At 34.8% G+C, this 24071-nt stretch overlaps 1 protein-coding gene across 12 annotated transcripts in view; it reads left to right on the top strand.

Annotated features, from left to right (window-relative positions):
• Positions 1-5868, top strand: part of ADGRL3 (adhesion G protein-coupled receptor L3) — a 945099-nt gene extending 939231 nt beyond the window's left edge. For 11 of the 12 annotated variants that reach the window (XM_049886209.1, XM_049886208.1, XM_049886206.1 and 8 more), the window contains one exon: positions 1002-5867. In XM_049886209.1, coding sequence (XP_049742166.1) covers positions 1002-1801 — 800 coding nt within the window. In that variant the 3' untranslated portion in view covers positions 1802-5867. Of the gene's footprint in view, positions 1-1001 lie in introns of all 12 variants that reach the window. The other variant, XM_049886210.1, reaches the window with a different exon arrangement.
• The last annotated feature ends 18203 nt before the right edge of the window (positions 5869-24071 follow it).

Below are 24071 nucleotides of genomic sequence, written 5' to 3'. Positions count from 1 at the left end.
CCTTTTTCTTTTGTGATTACATTTGAAATGATTTATGGAAATATTGTAGATTATTGGTTCTGTTCATTCTAGGAAATGCAAAAACCTTGAAGAAACATGTGATCAAATTTATTTTACTGAAGCTATTTCTTCCCACAATAAATTGTTTATCCTCTTTTAAACCCAAAGTTCAGTATGCACACAAAGCAATCACTCATTATGAAATGGTACGTTTAATATTGACACTGTGTTTTCAGGAGCCAGCTCCCTGTATCTTTACACATACTTTTTAATTTTACCTAATGACCCTAAACAAACGCTAATGGGTTAATATCTAAAAATAACCAAAGTGCCTACAGCAGGAAAAACAATTAGAAATTAAATCCAATTGATGTGCCATATAGTTTCATGACTATATCATTCTGACAAATTTAACATAATCCTTTTGTGGTTATATGTCTAAGTTACATTTTCAATCATACAAAATTATATATCAGACTATTAATAACTTCTTCATTCTTTTACTTTTGACCAATACATTCAAAGTACCACAATGAATTATGTTAATATTATAGCAATTTCAATGTTAAGACAACATATAAAATTAAAGGTAATAAATTACTTAATTGACATTGATGTGTACAAATTGAAAGCTATGAATGACTATACCAAAATTTTGCATTATTTTTTTTCTATGTTATAACCAAAATGCTTCGAATAATGTCAGGCAGTGTTTGTGTGGAAATTTCAAACTTATAATTTTATAATTTATAGTTTTTTTTTTTTTAATTCTTTCAAGGATTTACTTTAAATACCTTTCCATTTAGAAGATTTCTGTGAATTGCCCAATAACACATATATTTAGTAGTAGTTTTCTTTCTTTTCAAACTTTTTATACTGAAGTAAAAATGCTAGCAATTTATACATATTTCATAGCTGATGAATATTTTTGGCTTGTGTTTGTATGTGTGTTCTATGACCTGTTGGATATAAATGTCATAGTGTTTTGTAATCTTTTTCAGAGGGGCTTCTGAACAATGCCAGGGATACAAGTGTCATGGATACTCTACCACTGAATGGTAACCATGGCAATAGTTACAGCATTGCCAGCGGCGAATACCTGAGCAACTGTGTGCAAATAATAGACCGTGGCTATAACCATAACGAGACCGCCCTAGAGAAAAAAATTCTGAAGGAACTCACTTCCAACTATATCCCTTCTTACCTGAACAACCACGAGCGCTCCAGTGAACAGAACAGGAATCTGATGAACAAGCTGGTGAATAACCTGGGCAGTGGGAGTGAAGATGATGCCATTGTCCTGGATGACGCCACCTCCTTTAACCACGAGGAGAGTTTAGGCCTGGAACTCATTCATGAGGAATCCGACGCTCCTCTGCTGCCCCCGAGAGTTTACTCCACAGAGAACCACCAGCCACACCTTTACACCAGAAGGCGGATCCCCCAAGACCACAGCGAGAGCTTTTTCCCTTTACTAACCAACGAGCACACAGAAGATCTCCAGTCACCCCATAGGGACTCTCTCTACACCAGCATGCCGGCCCTGGCTGGTGTGTCTGCCGCAGAGAGCGTTACCACCAGCACTCAGACCGACCCCCCACCGGCCAAAAGTGGTGATGCCGAAGATGTTTACTACAAAAGCATGCCAAATCTAGGCTCCAGAAACCACGTCCATCAGCTGCATACTTACTACCAGCTAGGTCGAGGCAGCAGTGATGGATTTATAGTTCCTCCAAACAAAGACGGGACCCCTCCGGAGGGAAGTTCAAAAGGACCTGCTCATTTGGTCACTAGTCTATAGAAGATTACACAGAAATTCAAACCTACAAAACAGATAACACCTGATTGTTCTGAGTTGACATAAGCAGTGGTAATCATGTGTGTACTCCTAAATCTTTATGCTGTTCTTGAAAGAAAAACACAGACTCTCAAAGACTTTTTTTTTTTTTTTAACTGGGATTTTTAGGCCAGCCCAGGGGAGAAGGATAACTGCTGAAATTCTCCTGTGCCCTATCTTTTCCTGTTTTTTTTTCTCCCCCTCAGTCGGAGACTTCATTATGTTAATGAACGAGATATGAAGAAAATGGCGCTCATTGTGGCCTTGTTGAATTATGTTGTGTTTGTTTTAACATCTTTGATGCTCTGTTACTATAATTACAAGGACCTAATTTTAAAAAGGCCAGGACAGTTGTTTCAAATTAGTAACAATGCTGCATCTAGATTGGAGTGCTGCACAAACAAACATAAAAACAAAACTGTATCACATAGCAGTTTTTGGTCACTCACAACCTGAATTCACCACAGCAGAAATAGCTGTGAAAACAAAATTAATAATGAAATGGAGGGGGATTCTAGAATTATATGCTAAATGCATATTTTATGATTTGCTGTATTAACTGATGATAAAACTAATGGCAGAAAAATTGAACAATTTCTATGTAATGTACAGATACTAGCATTGCACATATATGAGTCTGCTTTCTGTTCCTCCAGAATTTGAGTCCTGTTAATGTAGTGGAAAAAAAAAAAAAAGATTTTTTTTTTCTTTTGTGCTGGTCTTGCAAGTTTGTCTACCAGTAAGAGAGCAGTTTCCTTCCTTTCTTCTTTCTTTCTGTTCTCTCTTCTTCTTCTTTTTTTTTTCTACTTTTTCTTTTCTTTAAAATGTCATCTGGCAAAAAAGAAATAAATAAATGAAGCTATCACTTTATAAAGATCATTTTCTAGTAATACAAACAAATTATTTTTTACAAAAAAATAAAATAAATAAAATTAGACTTCCTTCCCTTACTATATATCTTTATTCAGTCAGAATATTTCCAACAGCGTTTTTGCAAATTAGAGCAGGACGAACTTTTATGTTTACTGTGCACATCTGTTGTAATGCAAAGCATATTTGACAAGCAATTCATCACCAAGACAGTAGCTATGATTCTAGAAATCAAGAGGTGTCTATAGAACTAGTGGGGCTTCTGCATGTGAAAAAAAAAAAAAAAGTATCCCATAGGCATTAAAGTGCGGAATGCTCAGTCTGATCCCCAAGTGGGCACCTGCACTACCAATTTTTGAAGGAAATTCAGTCCCCCATAGTAATAATTGAAATATCCCATTATTTTGAAGTGATTTTTTTTTTAAGTCCTCTCTTTATTAACAGGAAAATGTATTTATTTGACAGGATTTTAAGTAATGTAGGAATACAAGAGGTAAATTAGCAGCACATATAATTTTTTTTAAATTTATGATCCATTTTGTATGGTCTCAAAGTTGGATGACCTCATTACTAATATTTGTTGTAAAAGTGAAACTTGTTTGCCGACCAATAAACAATGATTGAGATTTAGAAGATACTGTATGGATGTATGTACTATATGATTAATTGTTCTTTTTGTTTTTCTCACTTTTCTTTCTTCTGTTTTCAATACATAAATTTTGCTAATCCTCTGTGGCCCAAATGAGCCACACAAAAGAAATCGATCTCCCTAGATGAATAACCTAAGCACAAAATTTTACAGTTATTGCAGACAAGGTGAACCAGAAAAATGGAATAGGTACGCTTGTGTAGGCTGAAATAAGATGGTTAACTTATTTTTGAGCAGGTTAATATATAGGTTACTATGTGCTTATTATATAAAATAGCTGCAGTCACTATATGCTTTATTATAAAAGCCAACTTCAATCAGAGATTTAAATATAAAATTTTGAGGGATATGGGGGTCATATTTTTTCTTCCTTTGGAAGCTCCATTTTGATGTTAGAAATTTAAACCCGCTCAGCTAAAAGCTGCACATAGTGTGGCAAAGAGAATATACATTTTATCAAGATAGTACATCTTTTGTGGTAATTTTTTCTTGTTCTATATATGGGAGGAATAGCAAAAAAAAAAAAAAAAAATCCTTTCAAAGAAATTTTCAAGTTCTCTAACTACTGCAGAGCCTTTGCTTGTAAGGTCTAAGCATGGGAGTCCCTCCCAGGGAAAGGCTAGAATGAATTTGCCCAATTATAATTTCCCTCTTGTTATGTGATATCTTGGTGTTTTATTTTTTTTCCAAAATGTAAGCATCACCCACCTATAAATGAATTTCTTAAAACAAGATGAGAAAGAGTAGTTTAAAGAATAACCAGTAATCTATATAGACTTTAAAAATATATGACACACAACACACAGACACACACAAACTGTGCTTGGCCAGAATATGTCATAACTTTAATATCACCTCAAAATATTTTATGTACCATTCCTTTTCAGTCACTTGACATGAGTATTTTTTAAGTCTATGGATTTTCTTTAAGTTGGAGGAAAACCACAAACTTTAAAAATAATTAGGTTTTTCAAACCACACTCTGGCAATATTAGCACCTGAGAGATATTTAGCCCATCAGATACATAGAATACATTTGGTAATGAAAGAATCCTTTTTATAGTATTTAAGACATCTTCAAAAACACAAATGTGCTCTGTGGATTATAAATTCCCTGCTTGTTTTGCCAATCACACAGTAATCTCTATGAAATCAACTCCATCAGTAAGAAGTTAAGTTTCACAGAACAATAGGGAAACTACCTCAATTCAGCTTGCTGATTCTGCCAATTCTGATTTTCTGATATTGCTACCTCCCTGCTCGTTATTTTTTGTGTTACATTATATGGAAATTTGAAGCAGGTAGCCACCCCAGCTGTACATAGACCAAGTTGAAGGCAGATCACTTGAATTTGCTACAAATACATAAACTGATGCAGAAGACCATTCGGTAGTATTGGTTACTACCAAGCTCTTGCATCAAGAAGGGGCAAAATTTTTGAACTCTTGTACTTCATAACTGGTGTGCTTTCAAGGAGACTTAAGATCCCAAAGACTTTCACAAGAAGAGACACCCCCCGCCCCCCGCAAGTTTTATGTGATTATAGTGAAAGCAAAATGGTGGATAAAGGAGTCAATTATGTATACATTTCAATAGAAATCTGTGTATCTCTAATATGTATTCATTTAGTCCTGTTTACAAAAGCAAGGGTTAAATGTCCAAACTTGAATCTTTTTTTTTTTAATTTTTTTCCACATAGATTTTCATGTAGAACTATTAATGAACCCTGGTGCTGTAGTAGTTCAGTACTACTGCTGCTGATCAAGAGGTCGGCAGTTCAAATCTGCCAGGCGCTCCTTGGAAACTCTATGGGGCAGTTCTACTCTGTCCTATAAGGTCGCTATGAGTCAGAATCGACTCGATGACAGTTGGCTTCATGCATTTTTTTTTTAATTACCTTTTTGTTACTCTGTTTTTTTTCAATACCCTATGACACATATGACCTGCTTATTTGCATTTTTCGGAAGTGTTTATCTGATTTTCCACCAAGAAGTAATTTTCCATCAAACAGACCATGCATAGCACGTTATTTGGCCATCTGGAAGTAGAAGTTATGACAATGATATAAACCAATTTTTATTCCCTGGAAAAAAAATGATATGGCATTTTACACTTTTTGATTTTTTTGCTTTGAAGTTTAATTCACATCATACCATTTCAAGATGCTAACGGATCTTATGTTTAGTTAATTCAGAAAATGATAAATTGTTGCAAAGTCTATGTTCCTAACTGATTATGTGGAGAATCGAAATTTTGTGAAAGGGAAATAGTTTGGAATGCCAAGTAAATTATATGAACATCCCTCTTCGTTTCCACTCTAAAAATTAAAAACAAAAAACTGGAGTTAAATGACAAATTACTAAAGTAAAATAACCATAAAAAAAATGGCAAAAAAAGAACAAGTATAAGAACAATTAACGTGAAGTAAAAATAAAAATGTATTAATCAGATACAATTACTTGTTAGGAAATACCTAACTTCCTGGGGGAAATTCACAATGACTATAACTTAAAATGTAGTTAATAATTCATATTTTTTAAATTCCTATTAATCTAAAAAATGTTGAAAGGATCTTTAAAAAATGAAAGGATCTTTAAAATTTAGGTTTTAAAAAAAATTTTAGTATAAACTTAATGGGTGAAACTAAACTTTTCATGGTAGTGGAGATAAGCTTCCAAGAGAATTAGTAAAAAATACATAAGCTTATAATTTTTAAGAAGTATCTTCAGCTTTTTCTCCACACGTTCAAATATACCAACTGGTTTGCTTACGTAAAGAATGACATTAAAAACTTTAAAGACTGACTTGATTCATTATTGTGAGGACCAAAATGGAGAGAAATCACAGTTTCTGGGTTGTCTAACTCTCAGTTCCAAAGTAATCAGTTATCAGCCCCTGCTATTGAGGTAATAATTAATTTTTAGAAGTTGTCCATCGGTACTATAGCAAAGTGCTACTTCTTAGAACATTTTTGAAAAACTGTAGAACTACAATGGTTGTCAATTCACATTAAGAGAGAGAGAAAAAAGAACCCAGACTCTAATTTGGTTTTGAACAAATCTGAAAATATTATCATCAACCTTCTTTCTTTTCTAACAAAAATATTTGAAATATCGATATGTATGAAATTCCCATATATTGTAGTACCAGAGTAGTTAAGATTGAACTAGTTCATTTTTAGAAATTCGTAATTATAACTCACCACATAAAGAATTGCTATGCAGTCTTAAGTGATACTTCAAACATATCTTCTGTTAGATTCTGCACATCAATAAATTAGGAACATGGAAGAACAAAAGTGAAGCAGCAATGCCACAAAATAGCTTATGGAAGCATTCTTCTGCAAATTAATTCTACATGAGAAGCTTCTTTGAGCTCATAAAATAGATTCAGTGGATCCCAACGCCAAATTAAATTTTGTAATCAGCAAATATGTCCTTAAGCCATCTGAAATATGTTCCTAAATATCCAAATTTTTATTTTTAGACTAGTAGGAAAAAAAAAAAAAAAAGTGTTGGTAGCCGCTTCTTTCCTGTGAAGCCCGTAAGAGGAAACTTTGCTGTTGATTAATTCCCCCTGATTATTTTATCTTTGTTTTAAAAGACAAATCAGTCTCTAGCTTTCATCTGCACATGGACTTACACACTCTATTCCCTTTGTTTACAGTTTTCAGAGAAAACAGTTTGTTTACAATACTGCAAAGTCTATGATTTTTTTCTCCACTAGAACTTGTAGTTATGGTTTTGCATATTCCCATTTTTAATAAAGTTATTGTTATTCATTCTTTATAAAAAATAAAAAGTAAGCACTTCTTTAACATCTAGCAACTTTAAGTTACTACTCAAAGGCTTGATTTCAACTATATTTTGATGTTTCTTGGGGTTAATAGTTTACCAAGTACATTCTTTTCATCTGTTAATTCGTGTCCCATTGAGTATTTCAAAGGTAAATGAAACTATGGTTTTTAAGAAGGCATATGAAAGGAGAACTTTGATTTATGCAAAGAAATCAAGGACTATACAAGAAAAAACCTTTATTGGAATCAACAAGTCTTATCAACCACAAGAGGAATGGAAGAACAGCAGAAACAAGTTGGCAAACTTCTGGTGAAGTAGCAGAACTTAGATCTACAGGGAAAAATTTTCCATGAAAAAAAATAAATTATTTTGAATGATAAAAATCTTAAATGCTGTACCAAATGCTACTGATTTATTGAAAAAATGAAATTGGATTTTCCTTTTTTGGGGGGGGAGTGATCCCACAGGAAACAGATTAGCACTTTTTACATTTTCCTTGTCTAGCTATTCCTCATCTCAAGAGAACATCAATATTTTATAAATGTTTCTTTATAAGTATTTTTGTCTCAATTCACCTTCACTCTGATCTTATCTGCTTACTCTACTGTACACCAACACAGCTAATGCTACTAGTGGCTTTATAACTTTTAGAGCTTTATTATCAATCTTTCTAAATAAACATTAAATTAATATTATATTGGAATTATGTACAGTGTGCAAAATAATTAATAACCAAGCAATATTCATATTATAAGAGAATTCAACATATATAAATATCACATTAAGATTGAACAAATAACTACACTGCTGAAAAAGTTACTCTCAAGACCTCTCTCTCTTCAACTATTGTACACAATTCATAAAAATGCTGCAGACAGTTGTACATATGGCGTATTATCAAAGTACTCCATAATCCAAATGCTTCTAAAAGTATTCCCAGTGCCGCTTTCATTCTAGAATGCTAAATAAAAGAGCTTGAAAAAAAGAGAAAGTAAAGCAGCCTTCTAAGGATCTAATTTGGATAAACATAGTCATTTGGATTGAATAACTTTAAAATGAGAAATGTACCACTCTGTGATTTAAGGGAAAAGTTATTAAAGATTTACAGTTAGTCCAAAATCAGAGGGTTTTAAATTTTTAAGGAGTTAAGTTTGTCTCAGAGTGATGAATGTGGAATGACTCAGGACTGCAGAATTTCACAATACATTGGAAAGAAAATATGTTTAAAATCCAAACCTAAAGTAGCTTTTTAAAATGCATTCATTCCTCTGATTCTTCTGAAGGTGCAACTGGCAAATGGAACTTGGCTGCAGTATGAAATACATTGATTGACCTCAAAAGATGTTTGACAAAATTAATGAATGTCATAAGCACTATAATGGTAGAGGTCTTTGGGAATGGGAACTGAGGAACAGAGTGTCCTCTTATGCTAATCACTGCCTTGTCCTCTAGAGTATTTTTTAATGCGTTGAATTTCAAGTTGTCACAATGGCTTATGTTTTGAATGACATTTTGAATCAAGAAAGATGAGAAAAAATCTTTCAAGTTGGTTTTCACACCTCGTTTGAGAATAAAGATTTCTTTTACCATCCTAAGTAATAAAAGGTGATCTATCTTGAAACAGCTGCGGACAATCAGAATGTGTTCATTTATAAACAAGCCTCATTTTTTTGTGTATGTTCTAACACTTATCTTTGCCTAGGAACTATAAAATCAAGACCTGTAGAAACAGTCAGCTTAATTTTCCATCATTTGGCTTCTGTGAATGCATTAGAGGTAGAAGGATAATTTGGCAAAGGCTTTCCATTTTCCCACTTGCCAAGCAATTAAGTATAATTCAGGATGTCTCTTTAAATAAAAAAAAAAAAAAGGCATGATAGTTTATTTTTAAAACTAACAACTAATTGAGCTATTTCTCATTGATAAGAAAAGTTCATTTTGGGAACAAGAATATAGTTATTGCAGGCTTTGGTCTCTTAGAATTCTCATCTATTTACACGACATTATTCTTATCATATACACCTACCAGATTTCAATCTATTGGATTTTTCCCTTGTACGTTTTCAATCTTTTTTTCCCCCTTAAATGCTCTGTATAATCACATGTAAAATCATGAGCTAAAACCTCAATAAAAAATATCAGTAAATACAAAGTGATGTAGTCATTGTTATTATATGTAGAACTAAAACTTTGATTTGAAGACAATGTTTCATACTGAAGTATAATAACTGAAATGGACTCCTAATATCTTTCCTTACCATCCTCACCAGCCCTACCAACCCCACAGCCTGCCACCCTCCTCTTCACACATCAAGACGATAAGTAAGGGATTTTTTTTTTTTTTTTCCTTTATGCTGGTACCAGAGGTGTCTGGAAGTCTATTTATTTATTTTCAGGAAGATTAGAAGTTAAATTAAGAGCTTTCTGTTTACCACTAAGCTTTTCAACTGATGACCTCTAATCGAATCTAGTCTTATATCTGCCCCCTAATCTTATTTCTTCTCATCTCAGGATTAGAAAGTAAGAGAGTCAGTCGTCAATGGGCCTCTGGTCCCCAGGAGAAATGGAAGCTCTGAGTTGGGACAGTGTCATTTTTCTTTTGTATAAAGCACACTATAAATATTAGTATATGTTGTGGATGACAAAACTAGATTTTATATAAATCACCATTCTGGAGGGTCAGGGATGATGATTAGTTCAGTCACTTTTAGCATTGGTAAAAATAAGCACAAATGTCAGCTGGATAAATCTAATTCTGATGCCTCTCCTTTGAAATATCGAAAATACGTTGTCATTAGAAATACTCTGAAAAGAAAACGGAAGGGAATTGGCAGCTCCTGAATGCCTAGTATGTGCCTGGCACTTAACATAGCCTCATTTAAATGTTCTGATAATATGATTAAATAGGTTTTTATCATACTCATTTTATGGTACTGAATGAAAATCAGATCTCACAAAGAGCTAGTGAGTTTTGAATCAAAATCTGTTAGGATTTTCTTTTTTATAAACCATGTTATACTGCATCAACTAAATGATTAATAGAAATAAAATACTCCATTGCTTTTTATTTAAATAATGGGGGGGGGTATTAGGGTATTAAAAGAATCAAACAAACAAACAAAAAAAATTTGGAGCCTGCCTTCACAGAGCTCACAGTGGTTGAGCTCTATTTTAGTGGGTAATTATACACAATATGCTTATATATAGACTGAGAGAAATCAGACAAGTCTGAATTTTAATTCTGGCTCTTCATCAATCCTATACCTTTAAATAAATTAACCTTTCTAAGATAGAGTTTCTCATCGCTAAAATACAGACAACAGCTATTTTAAAAGTGAAAATTTATATAATGTACTAACCTACCCTCCTGCCGTCGAATCGATTCCGACCCATAGCGACCCTATAGGACAGAGTTGAACTGCCCCATAGAATTTCCAAGGAATGCCTAGTGGATTTGAACGGCCAACCTTTTGGTTAGCAGCGGTGGCTCTTAACCTCTACACCACCAGGGTTTCCATAGAATGTACTAGGGAGGATAAGAGCCTCACCCAGAAAAATCTTAAATAGACTCTGAGTTGGTACTAAATGGACTCCCTGTTTGAGTGTGTGTTGTTGTTCTTTTAGTTGTGTTTTTTTTTTTTTTTCCCATAATGGTTATATATTTAGCAGTGTGCTTCTAAAACAAGTTCTACTTAAAGTTCCATTCTGATTTGTACGACTGACCCATTCTGTTATCAGAGCATGTATAATAACTGCAAGTTTCTTAGCCTCTGGGTACACAGTTTCTCAAAATCAACCTTTAGAGGACAGTTTTGCCAACTGTACTTCCAGTGCATTAATGCAGTTTTCTATAAACTGTACTAACAGGTATCATTTGATGAAAAAAAATTCTAAATTTCTTGGAAAATGAATAAACAAAATAAAACCGGTTTTTGTTTTTTGGTTTTGTTTTTTCCCTGTAAGATCTCACAGAATGAACTGCAAAACTAAAAGAAGGGAATATATTGTATTTCCTAAAATTATTTGGTCCTGAAATCCCCAGGAACCTTAAGAGAAATACTTTGAGAACTAGCTACCCACATTACTCAGTTTGCGAAATCCTGCTCAAAATATTTTTGTTGCAATTAAGTATTTTATAGTCAGTGAAATGCTGGAGCTGTGACTCCTCCAACATTAATTGGCTAAGTGAAGTACTAAAAAATAACGTTCTAAAAGAAGCTCTATGAAATGCCTGCTCTCGGTCTTTAGGTGGGGAAAGGACAATTAAAGAGATGCCTGCTGCTTGAAGAATTCTGCCCTAACCAGGTTGTTGTTAACTGCCAGTAGAGTCAGTCCCCAGCTCATGAGGACCTTATGCACAACAGTATCAGATCGCTGTGATGCAAAGGGCTTTCACTGGCTGGTTATCAGAAGCAGATCACCAAGACTTTCTCCCTAGTCTGTCTTAGTCTGAAAGCTCTGCCGAAGCCTGTTCCGCATCATAGCAGCACGAAAGCCTCCACTGACAGACAGGTGATGGCTCTGCCTGAGGTGCCTTGGCCAGAGTCAAACCCACGTCTGCAGCATGGAAAGTGAGAATTCTACCACTGAACCACCACTGCCCCAAAACCAAAAAAAACCAAACCCAGTGCCGTGGAGTCAATTCCGACTCATAGCTACCCTATAGGACAGATTAGAACTGCCCCATAGAGCTTCCAAGGAGCGCCTGGCGGATTTGAACTGCTGATCCTTTGGTTAGCAGCCATAGCACTTAACCACTACGCCACCAGGGTTTCCACCACTGCCCCACACTAAACCCTAAAAGCTCTTTATGTAAAGACAGCTTCCTATCTTCTAATACCAAATATCTACGTGGCTGCTGCACAGTGGGGACAAAAATGAGTCTCTATTCGACACCTGTATTTCTTATTTCTAATATACATATGAAACACATGGGAATTTGATACCAGTTATGCTGGGGGTAGAGTCTGAGGTTTTGCATCTTTTAATAAGCTGCGTCTATGTAGCTGCTCTACGTCATAGCAAGGCTATTAGACTTTCTCTGGTCCCTCTTGTGAACACACTGTGCCTCGCTACCAGTGTTTGCTCAATTTTAACAAAAACTATATCTGTTAATATTTTTTGGGAATAAAGTCAATTCTCAAAATTGGTAATGGTTACAATCACACTGAAGTCATTACCCTTCTGCTCCCATATTTTAGAATAAATATGACATGGGAAAGCTGAACAAACTGTGTGTGAATAGATAAGGATAGAGCTAAGAATGGACAAAAATATATATGAAGTCATATATATGTATAAATATACATGTGGTTGTTAGGTGCTGTCGACCTTTTGGCTAACAGTCTTAGCTGTTAACCACCGCACCACCAGGGCTCTTATTCATATATATATAACCCAGTGCTGTCGATTCGATTCCGACTCATAGCAACCCTATAGGACAGAGTAGAACTGCCCCATAGAGTTTCCAAGGAGCGCCTGGCAGATTCGAACTGCCGACCATTTGGCTATATATATGAATATGTAATTATGGAAAACACACACACATATACATGTTGTTGTTGTCGTTAGGTGCTGCCAAGTCAGTTCCGATTCATAGCAACCCTATGTACAACAGAATGAAACACAGCTCGGTCCTGCTCCATACACGCAATCATTGCTATGCTTGTTCCCATCTGTGTCACTCCATCTTGCAGCCACTGTGTCAATCAATTTCATTGACGGTTTTCCTTTTTTGCTAACCCTCTTTTATCAAGCATGATGCCCTTCATGGTCCCTCCTGATAACATGTCCAAAGTATTGAGATAAGTCTCACTATCCTCGTTTCTAAGGAGCATTCTGGCTGTACTTCCAAGACAGATTTGTTCATTCTTCTGGTCGTTCATGGTATATTCAATATTTTTCACCAACACCACAATTCAAAGGCGTCAATTTTTCTTCCATCTTCCTTATTCACTGTCCAGCTTTTGTACGCATACGAGGTGACTGAAAATACCATGGTTTGGGTAAGACCCACCTTAGTCCTCAAGTGACATTTTTGCTTTTTAACACATTAAAGGGGTCTTTTGCAACAGATTTGCGCCCCCCCCTTTTTTTTAATAGGTCATTTGATTTCTTGACTGCTACTTCCTTGGGCGTTGATTGTGGATCCAAGTAAAATGAAATCGTTGACAACTTCAATTTTTTGGTTTATCACGATATCATTTATTGGTCCAGTTGTGAGAACTTTTATTTTCTTTATGTTGAGGTGCAATCCATTCTGAAGACGGTGGTCTTTGATCTTCATCAGTAAGTGCTTCAAGTCCTCTTCACTTTCAGCAAGCAAGGTTGTGTCATCTGCATAATGCAGGTTGTTAATGAGTCTTCCTCCAATCCTGATGTCACATTCTGCTTCATGTAGTCCAGCTTCTCAGACTGTTGGCTATGCATACAGAATGAATACATATGGTGAGAGGGTACAACCCTGATGCACACCACTTCTGATTTTAAGCCAGGCAGTATCGCCTTGTTTTGTTAGAACGACTCCTTGATGTGTGTACAGATTCCGCATGCACACAATTAAGGGTTCTGGAATTCCCCTCCCCCCCAAAAGAACCCAAATCTGTTGTTGTCTGGTGCGTTGCAACTCATGGCAACCCCATGAGTTACAGAGTAGAACTGAGGTCCACAGGGTTTTCTTGGCTATAATCTTAATTGAAGCAGATCACCAGGCCTTTCTTCCACAGCACCTCTGGGTGGGTTCAAACTGCCAACCTTTCAGTTAGCAGCTGAGCACAAACCATTGGCACCACTCAGCAACCTATATATGCATATAGTAATTGCTTACTAAGGAGCCCTGGTGCCACAGTGGTTAAGCACTCAGCTACTAATCCTATGAGTTGAAATTGACTTGACAGCACCCAACAACAATTGCTTGTTATGAAAAAAGATCCAGTATTTTTCTCATAAATATTTATCTAAACACAGTAGAAATAGTTATTAGAGCTAAACATTTTTTATTTTTAGTATATAGAGAATTGGTCTGGTTGCTACCATTGGAGATACTTGCTGGCTTTTCATTTTTGTGTAACGTGGCATAGGTAAGTATGGCAAAATGGAAAAATTCAAGAATGCCCAGAAAGTAGCATCATTTTTGAATTTTATAGGTATATCCATTTTATCCATTTAAAAAAATATCAGTCATAATTAATTGTTTCATTACAACACTGAAAAGTTTATCGTCAGTGGAAAAATCTTCCCTGAGTAAAATATTAATAAAATAAATGTCAGCTTGTTTTCCTTTACTTACCTCTGAGGCACTTCATGTAGGATAGAATCCATATACCAAGAGAAGAAAACATAAATGTTTCAAAGATACTAACATGCTCTGAAGATTTTATGTAAAAATTAAATAAAACATCTTGCCCATTTTGGTGATTGTGAGTGTTGAATCACATAAATCAAAACTCATCATGGTAATACACAAAAATTTAGAGTAATTATTAATTAGATGATTCTTCTAGTGAACATGATCTTTCAGATAATCACAATTTTCTAATGACAAGACTTATCAAAATATTGGTCCTGCTTATGTTTTATAAAACCCTTTTATTTTTATTTAATGTTCATGCTTTGCTTATATGAATCTAAAGAACATGTATTTGATGTTTACTATTTAGCCTTAATTCTATTAATTAAACCATATTCCAAAAATTAACATACTTGTGCTTAACTGTTGAAAAAGAAAAACTAACATATACTAAAATATAAGCCACTTATAGTTTATACTTTTGGAAGCCAATAATTTCTTACATTCTTAGAAAGTTTTAAACACAATGTTAATTTCCACCATTCCGTTGTAACTGAAGAGAACAAAATCCTATTAATTTCTGTTAATGCAGGGAAACACACTAAGAAGAAATTGATTCAAACAAAAAAGAATACAAACTTCCTTTTTGAGCTTAGTCTTTTGTTTATTAAAATTTTATTTTTTCTAAGTATTATTTGTTATGCTCTTTTTCCATTAATCTAAAAATGTTTAATTAATGTAATTTTTAAATAGCTGTAACATATGTGTACATAAATTACATTAAACAAAAATAGCTGTCCAGTCTATTCTGACTTACGGTAACCCATGTGTGTCAGAGAACTGTGCTTCAAAAATTCCAATGGCTGTGACCATTCAGAAGTAGATCACCAAGACTTTTTTCAAAGGTGCCTCTCTGGGTGGGTTCAAACCATCAGCCTTTCCATTCATAGCCCAGTGTTTAACCTTTTGTACCATTCAGACCAAAAGAATAAAAACCAAACTTGTTGCCATCGAGTCAATTCTGACTCATTAAGAAACTTCCAGGGCACAGTAGAACTGCCCCATAGGATTTCCAAGGAGCGGCCAGTGGATTCAAACTGCAGACCTTTTGGTTAGCAGCCAGACTCGTAATCACTGCATCACAAGGACTCCTTGTACCATTCAGGTGGCTAATAAATAAGCTAACAGGTTAAAAATTAATAACTGATGAGAGTATTTAGTTTTGTTAAATACAAATTGAAATAATACTCAAGAAAAAGGAGTCAAAATTAATTCAAGTCAGCGTGGTAAAATTTTAGTCAGTTATTTTGAAAGGCGGATGACTAAACTTATTTCTCTGTTTCAAGTGTTACTGTGAGAATCAGCAAAATAGTTATCTCAGTAGCTCCCAGCCTTAGCTTCCATTTGAATCACCCAGAAAGTATTAAAAAAAAAAAAAATTCACAGCCCAATTAAATGTGAATTAAGTTATAATCTCGGGAAGTGGTACCCAGGTATAAGTAAATTTTAAAAGCTTAACAGAAGGTTCAATGGCTAGCCTGGTGCTAAGAATCACAGAATTACTTGCTTAATAGATATTGGCTAAGTATTACTATTAATTGTGAAAGTATTTTTTAAACTTTTTTTTAGGAGAAAGTTTATATATGGATGAACAAAAAAAAGTTTTCTTATTCTAAAATGAATGTAACTAGAACTACTTACCGAAAAATGGTTTTCCTCCCAATTTATAAAGTTGAATAATATATTGTTCCAATAAAAGTCCACTAGAATATTAAATCACCTTTTTCATGATTTGATTTATAGAACAAAAATTTGTGTTCAAAATATCTGAGCTATCATCATGATTTTCATAGTTCATGAGTAATAGTATAGAGAAAGAGGTCAGTTACTCATTTTAAATCAGGCAAAATTAACAGATACATATCAGGGGTTATTCACACAGAAGAAAAATCTTTCCCTGGAAACATGACTATTATCTGACCATAGATCTACTTGGCATTTAGCACAGTATCACAGATGTCCAAAAATCTGTTCTTTGTGAAAGTGAATTAATTACCTACAATTCCAGAGTGAAGCTATAAATTGATGAAAGTTCTTCATTTTTTATCATTCAAAATGCATAAAAATTCTAATGTATTCAATATGAGTCCCAGCCATGTATTTACCTTCTCTTGTTGTTATTATTACTGAATGCAATTGAGTCAATTCTGACTCATAGCAGCCCCACGTGATAGAGTAGAACTGTCCCATAGGGTGTTCTTGGCTGTAATCTTAACAGAAGCAGATCTCCTGCAGGACCACTGGGTGGGTTCAAACCACCAACATTTTATTTAGCAGCCAAATGAACACATGACTGTGGTGCCATGAAATTCACATTCTTCTTTTTCAGTTTTAAGAAACAACTAATATTGATTCCTAAAAGTTGTTCTAAACGGGAATGGCATGGAGGACCCCACGGAAGGTAGGAAAGAATCTAGGAAAATTCATTAGCTAGACAAAGGACTTTTGTTGAATTTTCACACTCACTAGTCTTCTCCTTTAATGGCTAGCAAGAATTAATATGTCTAAATTACTTAAGCTGCTCAACATAACTTTCATGTGTAGTGCGGTGGCAGTGGTAAATAGTTCTCGCTTTAGTGAAAACTATTGATGTCCTAGTGATATCTATTTGGAGCATTTTCTTCAGAAGACTTTATCTAGGATTAGTAACAAAGAATGCCTTGATGGATTATGTATGTCTTCTACCTACGGCTAGGGCAGAAACGCCACTGGGAGACGTGATTAGCTCGTATGCAAATTATATCCCATTTATGATATGCAAATTGTTAATGCAAATATCTGATGCAAGTGCTTTGGAAGAGTCCAGAATCTTAACTCCTTTTTGGTAATAGCTACTTCATTTATAGTGATAGAAAATGTTTTACAAGAGGAACAGAATAATTACTTGTATCATTCGTAACACATCTTTTAGATGCTTGCTTTATACTAATTATTGGGTTAAGTTCAGAACTTTTTTTTCTCATATTGTCCCAGAGCCATACCCAAACTCTCCTTTCTTCTTTCCAGTCCTCACCTCCATCTGATCACATCTCTGACCAATCTCCCTCACAATCAGACTACATTCCATTCAGTCTCCTAGAGATATGGGATCTTTTTTAAATCTTTTTCTACCTATCAATCTCAATTTACTCTTCATTTTTTAAGTTTAAATTTAACCTTACTCTTTCTCCCGTTTTTGTTTCTGCGTGCTAGAAAAGTCATTTATATCTTATTTGTTGTTTCTTTGTTCCATAAATCAGCAGCACCTTCTCTCACTCGCCTAGAGATTTACTCCTCAGCTGTTGTTTTCTGTTATCTCCCTTCATTTTCTCAATAGTCCCAGAACCACCTTTGCCTCAGTCCTCAACTGCATTTTTTTCTAGGTCATTGTCATCCATCTCTCTGGACTTCTCCACTTATCATCCAAAGCCATTGGCTCTTCTATGCACAGTGAAAATTCGCAGAATTGCAAACCTGAAACCACCCTTGAAATCATTTAGTCCAATTCCTTTAGTTCAGATATAAATAAACTGAAGACCACAGAGCACATGTGATTGTTCAAGGTCATACCTTATTCAGGGTGGAGACAATTCTTGGATCAGGGTTTCCTGATCAGCGCCTTTTCCAGTATATCATTTTTTTTTCATATTTTCCCTAGGTAAGCCCTCCTTCTACTGCAATATGTCTGCCTCATGTGTGATCTAACTACCCTTCTCACACTAGAACATTTTTCAGGAGTCTTTGTTTTGTTTTTTTCGTTTTAAGTACTAGGAACACTGTGAATAGAAAACATATACATTAATAACTTTTAATGGGATTTATCAACTCACCTATCACGGAGGAAAGGGGTGAAGCCAAGGCTAATTGGGAACCAGGATAATGAGCACAGAAAGACTTTCTCTGTATCTTATTTCAGTTTCTCTTTGTGTTTCAGCTTGATTTCTTCCCACTTAGGGGCAGTATTTTATAGTGGTTGGGTACTGCCTGAGTTTAAAGCCTACTTCCTCCACTTTCTAGTCTTATGATTTTGAGCGAGTTCCTTTCTATGCCTCAATTCCCTCCTCTGTAAAATGGAGTAGTAATAATATCTACCTCATAGGATTACTGTGATAACAGAGTTAAAACTGAGTTATTCCAGTGCTTAGAACAGTGCCTCACACATAGAAAACGCTCAAAAATTGCTAGCTGTTCTTATTATTGCAGCAGAGCATCCTATTTTATAGCCATAACTATGTTTGACAATAGCATTGGATTTTGTATCAAATAGCTTCATAAGAATATGAAAGGGCTCTTCCCTGGAACCCTTGGTTAGAAAAATTACAACGAAGGATTCAGATTCACTTTGCTTTGTTCATAAAACTTTTCTTGAACCAGCTGTGGCCAGGACATTGGGTGCTATGATTGGCCTGGCCAAGGTAACTGTTCATATCACAGAATAGAGCAGCGAAGTCTTAACAGAAGTTGGCATGAGGGGGAAGCTGAGCAATCACGCTGTTCTTACAATATTACGATATATTGTTCTTACAATATTACATCATGCCTAGTCCACCTGAGACTCTAACTTTATAAGCTTCCCTCTTCTATATCTAAATCATGCTTCATATCTGACTGATCCAATTTTTGGTTCTTTTCTACCCAGTCCATTTCTATCTTACCTGTTTAATGTTAATCAAAAGCAATAATTACACTCACAATTCAGTCAATACTACAAAGCTGCATATTTTGACTTTGCTACCATTACCCTCTATAGTCTCCTTAATAAGCCTTAATTGTAAACATTAAAAACTCAGAACTGAATGTTTACTTCTTTTCACTCTTTTCTCGTACCGAAGTATTGAGTTTCATCCTATAATTTTGAAAATTTCCTATAGATAAATACTAGTTTTTCTGAACACTTGTATGTCCTTGAAAAGATAACTAAATTGGTTTTGGTATAAACTCTTTTTCTCAACAAAGAATAGAAATGAAATGCTATCAGTGTTAATCTGGATGAGAAAGATGCACGTAGAAAAGGTGTTCCTCTCACCAAACGTGAAGGCTTGTAGCTGAGGGATACACAGCACCACGATCCATATATCTAAATTAAAGAACAGTTGCATTTAAGAGGATGCTGCCACCAGTTAGAAAGAGTTCTTCAGGTAATAAAATTGAAAAGACTCTCCTTAAGGTATTCCTTGTACCTGAAAAGCATTTTATTGGAACTTGGATGGTTGATCTTAGTTTCTAACACACACACACACACACACACACCCAAACACACACACTTAAATGATTAGTGGAAGGGGAAAGAAGTAGAAAAAGTGTATGCAACTATAACAAGCAAAAAAGAATCCTAGCATTTTTCCCCACGTTCATGAATCTATGAGGAGGTATATGTATACAACATACACTGAGGTCCTACATATTCTTTGTGTCAAAGAGAGGATCCACCTCCTCATACAATACCACAGGATTTCCAGCTCTGGCAAAAGAATGTCTAAAGTGAAAAACAATTACTATTCTTCCTCTTTAGCTCAATGTTCCATGTGTATGTAGTGCTGTGTTCTATTTTCTAGTATCTTCAGCTTTATTGTAAATGGAAGTGGTTACCAAGATCTCGTGAATAAACAAACTAGAAGAAATGCTACTTTCGAAGCATTCCGGGAGCATTAAAAGCTAGGCAAAAGTGAAAAATAATTGAGGGGTCTCATTAAAAAAAAAAAAAAAAAATTGAAGTGTTCTAAATCTGAGACTCAATGACTTGGGCATACATCAGAAGAAATTACTTATTATTTCCAGTAGATTTAATTTAAAACAAGCTACGGGGAGACCATCATAAGTAAATGATACAAATCTTTAATTAGATTAATTAAAGCCTAATTGTGATTTAATTACAGATAAGATTAAATTTTGCCCAGTTTAAAAATAAAATTCAATTGAATGGTTATGCTTTATTGAAGATTTGGTAGCTTTAAAAGCCTACATTTTTGAATCCTGGAACTTGATTACAAAAAGAACTATACCCATGTCTATGTATGTAGACTTTACCTTAAGGCAACTGTATAATTTTGGTACAATAAGGTTTTGAAGGTAATAGAATCATCAGCCATTTCCCACCCCCATCCTAGACAAATCCTAACAACATATAAAATCAACATATACTTTCGCTTTTCTCAGAAGAATATCAGGTTTTAACAAACCAAAATACTGAGGATTAAATCACTCTTGGGCCTTATATAGTAGTATGCCCAAAGTGTTTGAAAATGCTTTCAAGAGAAGGACGTGCTTAAAAGGATTATAACTCTCAAGGCTATTCTAACTACACATATTGTACTACAAATAAATCCTGATGTGATTGTTATACAAAGTAGGTGCTGTAAAGACCAAAATACAAACTATGCAAATAGTAAAACCTTTTGATTAAATGAGCTGAAGCTCTGATGTCTCTAGAGTTTTAGAATGCTACTCAGCAATTAGGTCCCTACTGGGATTTAAGTACTCAATTAGATATTTATTTACTACTACATATCAAGTAACAGTACACCATTAGAGTCAGTGGACTAATAAATACATAACTACTGCTAGATAGAAACAGCACAGCCAAATAATTACTTCCAATTATTTCACAAACATTTAACACTATGCCCAGAACAAGGCCTTTCCCATGGTACTAGTACCAATGCTAGTTGCTATCGAGATGATTCTGACTCTTGGTGACCCCCATGTATATCAGAGTAGAACTGTCCTCCAAAGGGATTTCAATGGCTGATATTTTGGAATTAGATGGTGTAGTCATCTAATAAATATTTTTTGAATTGAGGCAACAGGTAACCCAACCTACTTTTTATTTGACTGCTATTATCTGTTCTCCTTTGTAATAATCTTTACTTCAACTTAAACCCCAAACTATAGCAAGAGATCACGGGGAAAGAAAGGAATGGTTGCTTACAAGTACCAGCCCCTGTTCCCCACTCCCGTTTTATTACACATCCTGCTAGGGTTATTTTCTCTGTGAAAAGCTACCATAGCTTGGAACAAGAAGATTTACGATGTTAAAAATGAAGACAAAGTACTAGTGATAAAACCTCTGGATAAATATTTCTATTTTGTAGTTCTTCAAAAGAAAAGAAAAGAAAAAAAAAAAACTGATCTACTGACCTGAGAGTAAGCTTAGTAGTTCCCCGTACATTTGTGTTTATGCTACACCTCTTACTCAGAGCTTAGAAAAAATTATCATACTTTCAAAATAATATCTATCATGATGACATTTTCACAGCAATGAAGCATAAGCAAGCTGCTCGAAGACTTTAGTCAAAGGTTTTCCAAACTGTTTTGACAAATTGCTGTTCTTTGAGATGTTATGTAGTGGGGAAAATACTGTGAGTTCAGTCAATTTTGAAAGATAAGTTTAAACAAATTTAAACAAGTGTCTGAACTTCAGGATTCTCAAAAACTTTAATATGATAAGCTTTATTATGAGTCTCCTCAAAGAAAGCATAAATTGAATATATTTTAAGAAGATAAATGATGGGATGTAAAAGAAGGAAATCAAATCAGAAAGAATATTAAGGAGAGATCCATTACTAAGTCCATGATGCATTGATTTCTAAACCTAATCTTTGGTCAGCAGGTTCTCAGTCATGCTCTAATTTATAGGAAGAATGTTGGAGAGGAATGACAAAATAGACTCACCCTTCAGTGATTAATCAACGACATGCTAAAAAGCCAGTTGCCATGGAGTGTATTCTGACTCATGGTGGTGTGTGTCAGAGTAAAACTTTCAATGGCTGATCTTTTGGAAGTAGATTAACAAGTTTTTCTTCTGAGGCACCTCTAGGTAGACTTGAAACTCCAAACTTTGGGTTAACAGTCAAGTGCATTGACCACTTTCACTGTCCAGGGACTCTGACTGCATGTTGCCTACCCAGTAATCCTCTTTCTTAAAGAGAAGGATTCTTGTAGCTATCAGCAAAGAATAGGCTGTGGACTGTTCATTGTAACGCAGCTGCATATATACTCGTTTTTTGTCATCTATAGCTGCTTTCGAGGTAGAGTTGAATAGTTGCTACAGAGATCATGTGTCCTGTAAACCTTATTTAGTAAAAAAAAAAAACTATTTAGTAGCTGGTCTTTTATACAATAAGTTTGACAACCTCTAGATTAGTGATTAGGGGAGCACACTCCAGAACCACAGTGACAGACTTCAAATCTTTACTCATGTGTGACTCTTGGCAAGCTTTTTAGCCCTTCAGTACCTTGATTTCCTCATCAGGAAATCAAGAAAAATATCTGAACCTACCTCACAGAGTTATCATGAGAACTAAAGAAGTTAATCTAGTAAAAACACTTAGTATTTTTGCTACACATATGGCCTAGTACCCATAAAGTGTATGTAAGTAAAATATTATTATAATTAATAATAAACCATGGTTTTAGATTTAGTTTAAAAGTCTAGTGGGTAGAAGAGATGTAGTACCAATTATTAATATTGTTTATAGGAAGGCTAGATGAAGGCTGCCTCGGCTGGGCAGTATGTCCTTTTATCCCTCTTCCTCTTCCTTCTTATTCTTGTTGGAATATAACTGATGGTTAGAGCTCTAGCAGTCATCCTGGATTATTAAGTAACCTTGAAAAAATATAGCTAGATGGTAACAATAGCAAGGCAGAAATACCGAAGGAGCACAGGTCTCTGTTGTACTAGCCCTGAATTGCTTACCTCAAGACCTCTTTAACCTGAGAGAAAATAAATTTCAATCTACTTTTAGCCATTTTTATTACAATACTTTTGTCATATGCAGCCAAACATAATTCCTAATAGAGCTGCAAATCAATTAAAATTACTGTTATTTTTTTCTTTTTGGCACAGGTGGGAAGAGGGAATAATAACGCTACTTTTATAAACCCAAGGTAAGAGTGATAGGGTTTTATATGTTTCAACATTTAACTGCAGCTTTTCTTCAAGATCTCCTTTTAGACTACTTAAAACTGTACAATTCCATTTATTTCTAATCTCTTCATGGATTATATATTATTGTGGGAAAATCTCAGCTATCATTTAACTCCAACACAGCATGATTTCTCATTACTAGTCTGCAGTTATCATAAGAGTTTCCTCTCAAAGTTATAATCATTATGGAAATGGCAATGAAATATTTAGTCAAAAGATAGTAAAGTATACTTCAATTAATACCTGATAGCAATGCAAATCTTTCTTTTTTTTTTTTTCTTGACTCATGCATAAAATGTCTATGCCAAAATTTAACTATTCAATTAGAAATCAGCACTAGATAAAAGGCTTAGCAAAAACAATAATGGCAAACACACCATGTGGTGGCTTTGGTGGCTAAGGCTGTGTGTCAACTTGGCTAGGTCATGGTTCTCAGTGGTTTGGCAGTTATGACATAGTTTGGCAGTTATGTAATATGTAATCACCTCCATAATGAAATCTGATATAAGTAATCACTTCTGTGATGAGATCTCTTATGAGCAGCCAATCAGTTGAAAGGGAGTTTCCTTGGGGGTGTGATCTGCATCCAATGTAGCTGGACTTTCTAGCAAAGCTCACTGACTTTTGCTCACTCTGGATCTTGCACCTGACTCCTGTTCATCTGA

The sequence above is a fragment of the Elephas maximus genome, chromosome 5 (genome assembly GCF_024166365.1).
Source record: "Elephas maximus indicus isolate mEleMax1 chromosome 5, mEleMax1 primary haplotype, whole genome shotgun sequence".
NCBI lineage: Eukaryota > Metazoa > Chordata > Mammalia > Proboscidea > Elephantidae > Elephas > Elephas maximus.
The sequence above is the reverse complement of the archived record's forward strand: the minus strand, read 5'-3'. Positions and strand labels throughout refer to the sequence as shown.